General features: G+C 42.1%; 1 protein-coding gene across 2 annotated transcripts in view; it reads left to right on the top strand.

The window, feature by feature from the left end:
• Positions 1–25: 25 nt before the first annotated feature.
• The window catches only part of LOC147120340 (juxtaposed with another zinc finger protein 1-like), a 209,540-nt gene continuing 194,388 nt past the window's right edge, over positions 26–15,177 (top strand). The window contains exons 1-2 of one of the 2 annotated variants that reach the window (XM_085986129.1): positions 26–146; positions 3,816–3,938. In XM_085986129.1, coding sequence (XP_085842255.1) covers positions 3,854–3,938 — 85 coding nt within the window. In that variant the 5' untranslated portion in view covers positions 26–146; positions 3,816–3,853. Of the gene's footprint in view, positions 147–2,009; positions 2,195–3,815; positions 3,939–15,177 lie in introns of those variants that run through there. The other variant, XM_085986130.1, reaches the window with a different exon arrangement.

Raw genomic sequence — 15,177 nt, 5'->3', positions numbered from 1 at the left:
CTATCCAAAGTCAGCTCAGTTGCACATTATTGTCACAGACTAATTACGTTAATATAGTGCCTTATCATATGCATCTCTCACAAGCAGCTCAAAGGGAGGGTCGGGTCGGGTCACAGTGAACTACTTGGAAGTGCAGCATTGCGTAGGTAAACCTGGTAGTCAAATGTTTAGGTTTTTGGAGATTTAAAATTAAAACCATTGACTGAATGTTTAGAAATACTCTTTAAAAAAATAATTATTTAAAATTAAAATAGTTTTCCTCAACTCACTTTTTCTGCTTTGTATTTTAGGTAGGTTTGTCACAGGGGATTACTGGTTAAAAATACATGTTCCTGCAGACCAACGATAGATAATAAGCTTTATATATTTCCTCAAAATATAGGGGCTAGCCCTACAAAAAGACTTGTAAAAACTCAAAAATATTGTCGTTTACTTGGTTAGATCACAGTTGAAGTTCTATGTGCAGTTCTGGTCTCCATATTACAAGAAGGATATTGAAACGCTCATGTGAAGTGCCTTCAGAAGCTTTTACTATATTAAAGGCATTGCCTAAATGCAAGTTGTTGCTGTTGAAGCACTGGAGAAAGTGCAGAAAAGATTTACAAGGATGTTACCAGAATTGGGAGGATGCAACTATCAGGAAAGTTTGAGTAGGCTTGAGGTTCTTTTCTCTGGAAAATAGGCAGACCTGATGGAGATCTTAAAAATTATGAAGGGGTTAGATAGAGTGGATGCGGAGAAACTGTTCCCACTTGTAGGTGAGTGCAGAACAAGGGGAGCATGAATGTATGATAGCCACTAACATATATCATGCATGTAGGTAGGACCAACACCAAATACACTTAACATTTATAAGGAACGATACTGAAAGCAGTTGAGAGAGAAAAGGATGTAGGTGATGTTGTGCACAGATCACTGAAGGTTCACAACTAATGCAGAGAAGCTGTAGCCAAACAAACAGGTTATTGGGATATATTAATAGAACCATTCAGCCCAAATCAAAGGACACCATTCTGTCATTATACAGGTCATTGGTTAGACCACATCTGGGGTACTACACCCAGTTTTGGTCCCCTCACATGATGGGTGATATAGTGGCCTTGGAAAAGGTTCAGAGGAGAGCTATGACAATAATTCCAAGCTTAAAGAACCTTGGTAACTCAGATAGACTTAAAGAACTGGGTTTATTTACCGTAGAGCAGCGTAGACTTAGAGGCAACCTGATAGAGGTATATAAAATAATTAAAGGGCTGGATTGCGTGCCTATTGCTATATTATTTCAGTGTGACAGATCGGGGAGGATCAGGAGATATGCATTTAAACTACGCAAAAGTAGGAATAGGCTAGATGTTAGGCAGTTCTTCTTTTCTCAGAGAGGAGGGGGGAGGGAGAAGGTGGTTTTCAGTGTCATGGCATCATGACTGTGGGGCAGGCTCGATGGACCAGCTGTCTTTTCCTGCCTGTCGTTTTCATGCGTTCATAGATCAAAGAAAGAATTTAGGGAGGAATTATTTTATACAGGGAGTGGTGAGAATGTGGAACTCACTGCCACTTGGAGTGCATGAAGCAGATAGCATGGATGCATTTAAGGAAAGACTTGATACATACATGAGGGAGAAGGGGATACATACATGAGGGAGAAGGGAATAGAGAGATACAGGGCAGGATGGGAAGAGGTAATTAAAGTGGGGGTAGGCTTGTGTGCTGTATGAACACTGGCATAGACCAGTTAGATCGATTAGTCTGTTTCTGTGCTGCAGATTCTATGTTATTCTATATAAGAGCATGCTGTTTAGAAAGTAATAATGCATGGACAATCCAGTAGAGATATGGATGGTTTGCAATCCCAAATTGTGCGAGCCTGTTCCATTATGAACATTTAAATTTTGCCTTTTGTGCATTTGCATGTTATAGTACCCAAATTCTTAATACTTTCTTTAATTTATACTAACTTATTCTCATTCATATTTTAAATATTATCTCTTATTCCAAACCTTGAATAGGTGAGTAGTTGAATGTTAACTCTTCGCTAACTCTTCCTGCCTCCCCCTGGACCACAACCCCACTGCTGAAGATCACCTGAGAAAGGGTCTTAGACCTGAAATATCGACTGACTGACTTCTGTTTCTGTTCTCCACAGATGATGCCTGAGTATTTCCATCCTTTTCTGTTATTGTTTCCTAAATAGTTGAGTGTAAGTTCTCATACCTAACCTGCAGGTATTGTACTCCAACAGCTGTCATTCCAAGTAGAGTTTCCTCATCAGCTATAAGATGGACAGCTGCCTTCAGTGTAGTGGAAGGACCAAAGCAGTACAGCTTGTAGGGTGCCAGCCACTTTGATGTTCTAGATGCCATATACCAGACTTGCTCATCGCCAACTATGTAATCCAGGTTCTTATGTGAGGGGCTTCAGCAGAGACATGCTGGCTGCATTTCCTTTTTTTGTCACAAATCCACCTAACAGCTTGGTCCTGGTTCTCACATGGGCTGAAGGAAGCCATTCCAAACCATAAAGAAGAACTCTTTGGACAAAATTGGTTGTTCTAAATGATGTGAAAATTCTAATACAGGTTAATTTTGTCCAAATAGTTCTTCTTTATGGTCGGGAATGCATAGGCAATGCATTGGATTCTCAGAAAAAGGGGGACACTGATAATATAGTGCTATCGAACCATTTATGGGAAACTTAGGACATCTCCCGATTTCCCATATGGCCAGTCCACCCCAGGTTCCAGTTCTTGGCACTGATCTCCAAGATATTTGCCATTCTTGCCTTCCTGAGCAGCTTTTAGGAATTCAGCTCCTCCCCAAGCAGCTTTCAGCAATACAGTATGAACATTATTCTTCCCTACTGCCCTACAATTCAGTGCAGAGTTTACTTCCTCTGAGCAACATGGTTCATTAAGGCTTTCTAGTATGCGCAGAACACACCATCAGCTTTTTCAACCTCTGTGCAGAGGAGTCCTTATTACAGCCTGGGATCAGATCCCAACTCCATATAATGCTATTTCTAGACCCTGAGAATGCCCTACCTGGTTTGTTGGAGAGCACTGGACGAGCCCCGAAGAATCTTTTTCAACAGGAAAGTAATGTGACAGAATGAACGAATTTTGTCTGTGTTGTATTATGTTGGTTTCTTACTTTCCTATCACGGTACTTACAGCGAGAAAGAAGAAGAAAGCTCTTATATTTGTGTAGCACCTTTCCTGACATCGGGATATCTCAAGTGCTTTACAGTATAAGTAATTACAATTTGCTACAAAGAGTTAAAAACAAGTTCACTTAAAGAAAATAACACAGGATGCTAATAAAAAAACATCCCCAGAACAGATGACACGTCTGCTATAGGTATCAATGAGACATGCATATTGCAACCCATGTGCGGTTATGGTGAGAAGCCATGTTTCAGGTAAACTTTTACATTGAGCACTAGTACAGGAAAAGTGACTTTTTCTGAGGAAGAATAGTAATGACTCTAAATCTATTGTTTGCTATAGGCTCAGCCACAATCTGATGGAACGTTTATCCTACTGTTTTCCAAAATCAAGGTGATCAAACAGGGGCACACAATATATCCAGTAAGCTGAAGTACAAGGACAACAGTTTCAGTTAGACTCCTAGGTTTGCTACAGTTACTTTGATATTAGGGCAGATAAAGGCACACTACAGTTGATAGAGAGCACCTGTGAAAGTGGTCTCTGACACTGAATACAAGGAAAATATCTGAGGTAAAGAGTCAAAAAATATAAGAACAATTTAGGATCATTATTGTACAATTGTATAATCACATAACCCACCGTGTTTATATTGTAGAGAGACAAGCAACTGTTCCCAAATCTCTGCAGCTCCAAATGGCATCAACATCATTCGATGGGGTATGGTATCTGCTCATGTGGTGGTTAAGAAGATCATGGAAATACAGTTTCACATTATATGGTGAGTATTGCTATTTGCCATACCACTCCGGGAATAGTTCCTGGTTCTTGCTATCTGCTTAGTGAGGGCTCAAGTCTACATTTGTTAATTGTCTCATGGTCAGTTAGTGACAATCCATCTCATGAGGGAATCTTTGGCTCCACAGTGACATGCATGGTAATGGGAAATTGGAAACAAGGCAACGCTAGTAATCCTATCCTTGACCAAGGCAGATTCGCAATATCTGAATTGACCATGTTAAGCAATACTACACCTTCCCCTCCACAGCCAAATCTTCCTACTATTCCAAAATCTTTTTCGAGAGTAAGACCAATGTCAAACTGCTTTTTTGACCTCCACTGCGAAGTGGCAGGAGCTTAAAGACTTCATCTCAAAAATTGAGACTATCCACATGGCTACCTTAACTGTGTACAATGAATTGGATTTTTGCCTGTGTTACCTGAGCTGAATTTTTTTAATAGTATTTCTGTACAATTATTGATAAATTGAGCAATTTTCTTCACGATAAGCCAACAGTCTAAAACCAAGCTGGTTACCATAGTGATTTGAAGTATTATTAAACAAAGACAGAGCTGTTATTTACAATCTCACTCATTTTGCACCTTTGCAGGAAGATGCCCCCTTGCAATACCTGTGAGGCCTGGTGATGTTCCATTCCATTTGCACAGGCAGGGAATTAGCTAAGACGGGTGCGGGAGAGCCACCTGCTCCTACATAAAAGGCTAGGCTTTTTTTTCTCTCTTGCTCTCTCTAATACAGGAGTTGTGCTCTCTCTAATACAGGAGTTGTGCCCCATCAGCAAATCTGGATCAGCTAGCTTTGAATGCTTGGCTAGAAAGGTTAACCTATGTTTATGAAGTTAGTAAGCTGCATATTTATTATGTTTCTATAACTGAGGAGCATCAGAAATTAACTGCTCTCACTGTGAAAACTATACTCTTCATTCATGTATTTTATGGTGGATGAATTAGCTGCGGAAATAGAGGTAAATGAATATGATATGATTGGGATTACGGAAACATGGCTCTAGGGTGACCAGGGCTGGGAACTCAACATCCAGGGGTATTCAATATTCAGGAAAGATAGGCAAAAAGGAAAAGGAGGTGGGGTAACATTGCTGGTTAAAGAGGGGATTAACACATTTGTGAGGAAGGATATTAGCTCTGATGATGTGGAATCTGTATGGGTAGAAATGAGAAATACCAAGGGGCAGATAACGTTAGTGGGAGTGGTGTATAGACCCCCAAACAGTAATGCAGAGGTTGAGGATGGCATTAAACGGGAAATTAGAGACGCGTGCAATAAGGGCACAGCAGTTATCATGGGTGACTTTAATCTACATATAGATTGGGCTCTGCAGTTCAGAGAAGGTTCACTCGGTTGATTCCGGAGATGAGGGGGTTGACTTATGAGGAAATGTTGAGTAGGTTGGGCCTCTACTCATTGGAATTCAGAAGAATGAGAGGCGATCTTATCAAAACATATAAGATTGTGAGGGGGCTTGATCGGGTGGATACGGGGAGGATGTTTCCACTGATGGGTGAGACTAGAACTAGGGGGCATAATCTTCGAATAAGGGGCTGCCGTTTCAAAACTGAGATGAGGAGAAACTTCTTCACTCAGAGGGGAGTAAATCTATGGAATTTGCTACCTCCAGAGAGCTGTGGAAGCTGCGACATTAAATAAATTTAAAACAGAGATAGACAGTTTCCTAGCTGAAAAGGGAATTAAGGGTTATGGGGAGCAGGCAGGGAAGTGGAGGTGAGTCTAGGTTCGGATCAGCCATGATCCTATTGAATGGCGGAGCAGGTCCGAGGGGGCCGTATGGCCTACTCCTGCTCCTACTTCTTATGTTATGTTCTAACCAAATTAGTAACAATACTGTGGAGGAGGAATTCCTGGAGTGTATACGGGATGGTTTCCTGGACCAATATGGCGAGGAGCCAACTAGGGATCAGGTCATCTTAGACTGGGTATTATGTAATGAGAAAGGATTAATTAGCAATCTTGCTGTGCGAGGCCCCTTGGGTCGGAGCGATCATAACATGATAGAATTCTTCATTAAGATGGAGAGTGAAGTAGTTGACTCGGAGACTAAGGTCCTGAATTTAAATAAAAGAAACTACGATGATATGAGGCGCGAGTTGGGTAGGATTGATTGGGGAATGTCACTCAAAGGGTTGATGGTGGATAGGCAATGGCAAACATTCAAAGATCGCATAGATGAACTACAAAATTTGTTCATCCCAGTTTGGCATAAAAATAAAACAAAAAAGGTGTCTCAACCGTGGCTAATGAGGGAAATTAGGGATAACATAAGATCCAAAGAGAGGACATATAAATTTGCCAAAAAAAGCAACAAACCTGAGGATTGGGAGCAGTTTCAGATTCAGCAAAGGAGGACAAGGGGATTGATTAAGAGGGGGAAAATAGAGTATGAGAGTAAGCTTGCAGGGAATATAAAAACTGACTGTAAAAGCTTTTATAGATATGTGAAGAGAGAAAGATTGGTGAAGTCAAGCGTAGGTCCCTTGCAGTCAGAATCAGGGGAATTTATAATGGGGAACAAAGAAATGGCGTACTAATTAAATACATATTTTGGTTCTGTCTTCACAAAGGAGGACACAAATAACCTCCCAGAGATGTCGGGGAACATAGGGTATAATGAGAGGGAGGAACTGAAAGAAATCAGTATTTGTAGGGAAATGGTGTTGGGGAAATTGATGGGATTAAAGGCCGATAAATCCCCAGGGCCTGATAATCTACATCCGAGGGTACTTAAGGAAGTGGCCCTAGAGATAGTAGATGCATTACTGGTCATCTTCCAGAATTCACTAGACTCTGGAACAGTACCCATGGATTGGAGGGTAGCTAATGTTACCCCACTATTCAAAAAAGGTGGTAGAGAAAAAACGGGGAATTATAGACCGGTGAGCCTGACATTGGTAGTGGGGAAAATGCTAGATTCCATTATAAAGGATGTAATAGCAGAACACTTGGAGAACAGTGACAGGATTGGACAAAGTCAACATGGATTTACGAAAGGTAAATCGTGCTTGACTAATCTATTGGAATTTTTTGAGGATGTAACTGGTAAAATAGATAAGGGAGAACCAGTGGATGTGTATTTGGACTTTCAGAAAGCTTTCGATAAGGTCCCGCATAAGAGACTAGCATGCAAAGTTAAGGCACATGGGATTGGAGGCAATGTATTGACTTGGATAGAGAACTGGTTGGCAGACAGAAAGCAAAGAGTCCGAATTAACGGGTCGTTCTCCGAGTGGCAGGCAGTGATTAGTGGGGTACCGCAGGGATCGGTCCTAGGACCCCAGCTATTCACAATATATATTAATGATCTAGACGAGGGAATTGGATGTAATATCTCAAAATTTGCAGACGACACAAAGCTGGGTGGGAGATTGTGCTGTGAGGAGGATGCCCTGAAAATCCAGTATGATCTGGACAGGTTGGGTGATTGGGCGGAAGATGCAATATAATGTGGATAAATGCGAGGTTATCCACTTTGGTGGTAAAAACAGGAAGGCAGATTATTATCTGAATGGCAATAGATTGGGAGAAGGGGAAGTGCAACGAGACCTGGGTGTCCTTGTGCACCAGTCGCTGAAGGTAAGCATGCAGGTGCAGCAGGCGGTTAAGAAGGCAAATGGTATGTTGGCCTTCGTAGCGAGAGGGTTTGAGTACAGGAACAAGGATGTCTTGCTGCTGTTGTACAAGGCCTTGGTGAGACCACACCTTGAGTATTGTGTGCAGTTTTGGTCGCCCTATCTGAGGAAGGATGTTCTTGCCATGGAGGGGGTGCAGCGAAGATTCACCAGGCTGATACCTGGGATGGTAGGAATGACGTACGAGGAGAGATTGGGTCGATTGGGCTTATACTCGCTGGAGTTTAGAAGAATGAGAGGGGATCTCATTGAAACTTATAAAATTCTGTCAGGACTAGGCAGATTAGATGCAGGAAGGATGTTCCCGATGGCTGGGGAGTCCAGAACCAGGGGTCACAGCCTAAGGATAAGGCGTAAGCCATTTAGGACTGAGATGAGGAGGAATTTCTTCACTCAGAGAGTGGTGAACCTATGGAATTCTCTACCACAGAGGGCAGTGGAGGCCAGTTCATTAAATATATTCAAGAAGGAGTTGGATATATTTCTTAAGGCTAAAGGGATCAAGGGATATGGCGAGAAGGCAGGGACAGGGTACTGAATTTGGATGATCAGCCATGATCTCGTTGAATGGCGGAGCAGGCTCGAGGGGCCGAATGGCCTACTCCTGCTCCTATCTTCCATGTTTCTATGTAAAATCTCGTCTCGATATAGTACTTTTCAGTCCATCTTCTGTAAAGAGATGGACACCAGGATGTAGCATTAGAAAGGAGAGGGTGCAGAGGAGGTTCACCAGGATGTTACCAGGGCTGGAGCGCTTCAGCTATGAAGAGAGACTGGGCAGATTGGGTTTGTTTTCCTTGGAGCAGAGGAGGCTGAGGGGGGACATGATTGAGGTGTACAAAATTATGAGGGGCATAGATCGGATGGATGCTGAGGAGCTTTTTCCCTTAGTAGAGGGGTCAATAACTAGGGGGCATAGATTCAAGGTAAAGGGCGGGAGGTTTAGAGGGGATTTGAGGAGATTATTACACTGCTGGAGAGAGAGAGGATGTCCTGGAGGGGTCAAGGACAGAATCTATTTGGTTAGATTTGAGAAAGAACTTTTTCACCCAGAGGGTGGTTGGAGTCTGGAACTCACTGCCTGAAAGGGTTGTGGAGGCAGAAACCCTCACAACATTTAAGAAGCATTTGGATGAGCACTTGAAATGCCATAGCATACAAGGCTACGGACCAAATGCTGGAATATGGGATTAGATTAGACAGGGCTTGATGGTTGGCGCGGACACGATGGGCCGAAGGGCCTCTATCCGTGCTGTATTACTCTATGACTCTATGACTCTAAACACGGTGCACAAAGGATTGGGAGAGACAGATAGCATAAAGTAAGAAATAGTAAGGTATTAGGTGGGGTCGGACTAAGAGAGAATACAAGAAGAAGATCTAAGATAGGTTTACAGTGCATGTGATTAAACACACAAAGCGTGATAAATAAGGTTGGTGAGCTGCAGGCGCAAATAGCCACATGGGAATATGATGTCGTGGTGATAACGGAAACCTGGCTCAAAAAAGAGCAGGGTTGGGTACTAAATATTGCTGGATATAAAGTGTTCAGGAAAGATAGGGAAGGAAAGAAAGGAGGTGGGTGGCAGTATTGATTAAGGAGATTATTACACTGCTGGAGAGAGAGAGGATGTCCTGGAGGGGTCAAGGACAGAATCTATTTGGTTAGAGTTAAGAAACAATAGAGGTGCTATTACACTACTAAGTATAGTCTATAGGCCATCAACTAGTGGGAAGGATATCGAGGAGCAAATTTGCAGGAAAATTACAGAGAGGTGCAAGAACTATGGAGTAGTGATAATGGGGGACTATATCCTAATATAGACTGGGATAGTAATAGTGTAAAGTGCAGAGAGGGGGAAGAATTTCTGAAGTGTGTTCAGGAGAACTTTCTTGATCAGTACGTTTCCGGCCCAACGAGGAAGGAGGCATTGCTGGATCTGGTTCTGGGGAATGAGGTCGATCAAGTGGAACAAGTGTCAGTAGGGGAACATTTAGGGAACAGTGATCATAGTATCATAAGGTTTAGATTAGCTATGGAAAAGGACAGGGGGCAATCTAGAGTAAAAATACTTAATTGGAGGAAGGCCAATTTCAGTGGGTTGAGAATGGATCTGGTCCGAGTAAATTGGAATCAAAGATTGGCAGGCAAAACTGTAATCGAACAATAGGCTGCCTTTAAAGAGGAGATGTTTTGGGTATAGTCGAGGTACATTCCCATGAGGGGGAAAGGTAGGGCAACCAAAGTCAGAGCTCCCTGGATGACTAAAGAGATAGAGAGTAAGATGAAGCAGAAAAAGGGGGTGTATGACAGATGTCAGGTTGAGAATACAAGCGAGAACAAGGCTGAATATAGAAAGTTCAGAGGGGAAGTGGAAAATGAAATAAGTGGGGCAAAGAGATGGTATGAGAATAGATTGGCAGCTAACATAAAAGAGAATCCAAAAGTCTTCCATAGGCATATAAATAGTAAACAGATAGTAAGAAGAGGGGTGGGGTTGATTAGGGACCAAAATGGAGACCTACACACTGAGGCAGAGGGCATAGCTGAGGTAATAAATGAGTATTTTGCATCTGTCTTTACTGAAGAAGAAGATGCTGCCAAATTCATAGTGAAAGAGGAGGTAGTTGAGATACTGGATGGGATAAAAATTAATAAAGGAGGTACTAGAAAGGCTGGCTGTATTTAAAGTAGATAAGTCACCAGGACCAGATGGGATGCATCCTAGGATGCTGAGAAAAGTAAAGGTGGAAATTGCGGAGGTGCTGGTCATAATCTTCCAATCCTCTTAGAAACGGGGGTTGGGCCTGAGGACTGGAGAATTGCAAATGTTACACCCTTGTTCAAAAAAGGGTGTAAGGATAAACCTAGCAACTACAGGCCAGTTTAACCTTGGAAGCTTTTAGAAATGATAATCCGGGACAAAATTAACAGTCACTTGGACAAGTGTGGATTAATTAAGAAAAGCCAGCACGGATTTGTTATAGACAAATCGTGTTTAACTAACTTGATCGAGTTTTTTGATGAGGTAACAGAGAGGGTTGATGAGGGCAGTGCAGTTGATGTGGTGTACATGTACTTCCAAAAGGCGTTTGATAAAGTGCCACATAATAGGCTTGCCAGAAAAGTTGAAGCCCATGGAATAAAAGGGACAGTGGCAGCATGGATATGAAATTGGCTAAGTGACAGGAAACAGAGAGTAGTGGTGAACGGTTATTTATCGGACTGGAGGAAGGTATACAGTGGTGTTCCCCAGGGGTCGGTACCAGGACCACTGCTTTTCTTGATATATATCAATGACATAGACTTGGGTGTACAGGGCACAATTTCAAAATTTGCACATGTCACAAAACTTGGAAGTATCATGAACAGTGAGGAGGATAGTGATAGACTTCAAGAGGACATAGGCTGGTGGAATAGGCGGACACGTGGCAGATAAAATTTAATGCAAAAAAGTGCAAAGTGATACATTTTGGTAGGAAGAATGAGGAGCAGCAATATAAACTAAATGGTACAATCCTAAAGGGGGTGCATGAACAGAGAGACCTGGGGGTGTATATGCACAAATCACTGAAGGTGGCAGGGCAAGTTGAGAAAGCGGTTAAAAAAGCATACATGATCCTGGGCTTCATAAATAGAGGCATAGAGTACAAAAGTAAGGAAGCTATGATGAATCTTTATAAAACACTGGTTTGGCGTCAACTGGAGTATTGTGTCCAATTCTGGGCATTGCACTTTAGGAAGGATGTGAAGGCCTTAGAGAGGGTGCAGAAAAGATTTACAAGAATGGTTCCAAGGATAAGTGACTTCAGTTACGTGGAAAGACTGGAGAAGCTGGGGTTGTTCTCCTTAGAGCAGAGAAGGTTGTGAGGAAATTTGATCGAGGTGTTCAAAATCATGAGGTGTCTAGACAGAGTAGATAGAGAGAAACTGTTCCCATTGGCAGAAGGGTTGAGAACCAGAGGTCACAGATTTAAGGTGATTGGCAGAAGAACCAAAGGCGACATGAGTGATTAGGATCTGGTAAGGCCTGAAAGGGTGGTGGAGGCAGATTCAATCGTGGCCTTCAAAAGGGAATTGGATAAGGACCTGGGGAAAAAAAACTTTGCAGGGCTACGGGGAAAAAGCGGGGGAGTGGGACTAGCAGAGAGCCAGCACGGGCTCGATGGCCCAAATGGCCTCCTGTGTTGTAATCATTTTATGATTCTATGAGAGAAGATTGCATGTAGTGACCTGTGCAGCATTTCAGTAACTGGTATATGGAGCAAGGATTCTGTTATGATCCCTGGGTCATGCTATTCTTTAACTATATATTGAGCACTAAAATGTGCAATCCAGATCATAGGGCATGTGAAATGCACTTAATATTGCAAGCAAAAGCTTCAAAACTGTGACACTGCCATTCCCGTTACTTCCCCTGCCTTGGTCAATGTCCTTTCCAGCATCTCCCCACCCAGCACCTACCCTGTGTTGCTCTTCAACTCCGCCCCCCCCCCTCCCATTTCCCTCCACAGTTCTCATCCGGATCATTTCCTCCATGAGACCTAACTTATTGCTTGCTGTATCCATTTCCCAAAGAACTACCTCTCCTTGACCGATGATCATAAATGGCTCCCTTGCAGAAATACTGTTCCCCTCCCTTTCAAAATTCCATTGTCACTCCTCAAAAAAACTACACTTAATCCCTCAGCCTTATCCAAATGCTGTCCGTACCTAATCTTCCTTTCCTCACCTAAGGTTCTTGAACATGTCCTCATCATCCAGCTGCATTCTTCCTTTTTGAATCCTTTCAAATTAACTTCCATCCTGCCCACAGTACTGACTAGGGCATATCTCTTCTACTCTCTCCCATGCCCACATAACCTGAATTCCTGTTTGTATGAGCATTTTGCCTGCTGCTTCAGACTTGGCTCTTCCATCTCCCTTATTCTGAATGGAAATAGACTTGGTGCTGTGGAAGGGCAGTGGGGGTACATAGGAACAGGAGTAGGCCCATTGAGCCCCGCGAGCCTGTTCCGCCATTCATTGAGATCATGGCTGACCTGCGACCAAACACCATATACCCCCGCCTTTGGCCCACATCCCTTAATACCTTTGGTTAACAAAAAGCTATCAATCTCCGATTTAAAATTAACAATTGATCTAGCATCAATTGCCATTTGCAGAAGAGAGTTCCAAATTTTTACCACTCTTTATGTATAAAAGTGTTTCCTAATTTCACTCCTGAAAGGTCTGGCTCTAATTTTTAGACTATGCCGCCTCATCCTAGAATCCCCAACCAGCAGAAATAGTTTCTCTCTACCCTATCTGCTCCCCTTAATATCTTTAAAACTTCGATCAGATCACCCCTTAACCTTCTAAATTCTAGGGAATACAACCCTAATTTATGTAATCTCTCCTCGTAACTTAACCCTTGAAGTCCGGGTATAATTCTGGTAAACCTACGCTGCACTCCCTCCAAGGCCAATATATCCTTCTTTAGATGTGGTGCCCAGAACTGCTCACAGTACTCCAGGTGTGGTCTAACCAGGGCTTTGTACAGCTGCAGCATAACTTCTACCCCCTTGTATTCTGGTCCTCTAGATATAAAGGCCAGCATCCCATTAGTCTTTTTGATTATTTTCTGTACCTGTTCATGACATTTTAATGATCTATGTACCTGGACCCCCTTCTCTTTGGATCTCCACTGTTTTTAGCTTTTCACCATTTAGAAAGTACCATGTTCTATCCTTTTTAAGTCATCACATTTGCCTACATTGAAACCCATTTGCCACAGTTTTGCCCATTCACTTAATCTGTCGATATCCCTTTGTAATTTTATGCTTTCGTCTACACTGCCTACAACACCGCCTATCTTTGTGTCATCAGCAAATTTGGATATATGACTTTCTATGCCATCATCTAAGTCGTTAATAAATACTGTGAATAATTGCGGCCCCTACACAGAGCCCTGCGGGACACCACTGGTCACATCCTGCCAATTAGAGTACCTGCCCATTATCCCTACTGCCTGTCTTCTGCTGCTCGGCCAATTTCCTAACCAGATCAATAATTTGCCCTCAATTCCGTGGGCTTCAGTTATAGGTTCATAGGATAGTAAAGGCAGTATCTTGGGATGATAAGGCTGTAAAAAATGCTAATGGAATACTAGGTTTGTGGTATAGAATATAAAACAAAGATATAATGATGAGCCTATATAAAACCTTAATAAGATCTCAGTTAGAGCAGAATGTACAGAATGCTGCCTGGTATGAGGAAATACAAATACGAAGATATACTTGAAAAATTGGCCCTTTTTTGTTGGAACAATGCATGTTATGGTATGATAGAAGTGTTTCAACTTCTGAAAGGGTAAGACAGGGTAGATAGAAGCAGACTATTTCCAGTAGTCAAGGACCCTAGAATGAGAAGCCATAGTACAATATTAAATGTAAGTGATAATAGAATAGAGGGCAAGAATAACAGCTTTACACAAAGTGTTGTGAAGCTGTTAAATTTACTTTCAGTGTAAGTGGCTGAGGCAGAAACTATCTCAAAAAAGAATTTGCATTTATATCGTGCTTTTCATGATTTCAAGAATATCCCAAAAAATTCACAGCCAATTAATTAGTGCAGTCACTGTTGTATGGAAAGGCTGCAACTAATTTGTACACCTCAAGATCACCATAAATAAGAATAAGATAAATGAACAGCTAATCTGTTTGTAATGTTGGTTGAAGGATAAATGTTGGCCAGGACACCAGGAGAACTCTCCACTCTTCTATGCTATGAGATTTTTTACAACCACCTGGAATGGGAGACAGAGCCTCGTTTTAATGTCTCATCTGATAGAGTAAATAAGGAGAAACCATTTCCAGTGGCAGAAGGGGATCATTAACCAAAGGACGCAGATTTAAGCTGATTGGCAAAAGAACCAGAGGCGACATGAGGATTTTTTTTAAGCAGCGAGCTGTGATGATCTGGAATGCACTGCCTGAAAGGGTGATGGAAGCAGATTCAATAGTAACTTTCAAAAGGGAATTGGATAAATACTTGAAGGGAAAAAAATTGCAGGGCTATGGTGAAAGAGCAGGGGAGTGGGACTAATTGGATAACTCTACAAAGGGGCCGGCACGGGCACGATAGGCTGAATGGCCTCCTTCTGCGCTGTATCATTCTATGCACAGAGCTCCATTTTCCCAGCAGCTATATTTTAATGTTTTGAGACAGTGACTAGTTCTACCTACTTTTTCATAGTATTAAAAAATGCAAACTAAGCTATAAAGTACCCAAAAGATTCAACAGCTCCAAGCATTTCTAAACCTGGCTTTACACCAGCCTAGAGTTATACTGCACATGCTGCCAAGCTCATATGGTGTAAGACAACCCTCTGAAGGGGGGTTTTACACTACCTGTACTTGGTTGCAGAGTATTTTGGAATTATAATAGTTTTGCATCAATGTGCATCAGAAATTGCTAGATATCAACACTCAACTGGGAGCATAACTGTACACTAAAATCTTTAAAATCTCAGTCACACCAATCAAGTGAAGGTCTACTTCAACTGCTTTTGACA

The sequence above is a fragment of the Somniosus microcephalus genome, chromosome 4 (genome assembly GCF_052327205.1).
Source record: "Somniosus microcephalus isolate GS21.2 chromosome 4, FLI_Smic_1.0, whole genome shotgun sequence".
NCBI lineage: Eukaryota > Metazoa > Chordata > Chondrichthyes > Squaliformes > Somniosidae > Somniosus > Somniosus microcephalus.
This window is presented reverse-complemented; position numbering and strand designations above follow the sequence as displayed.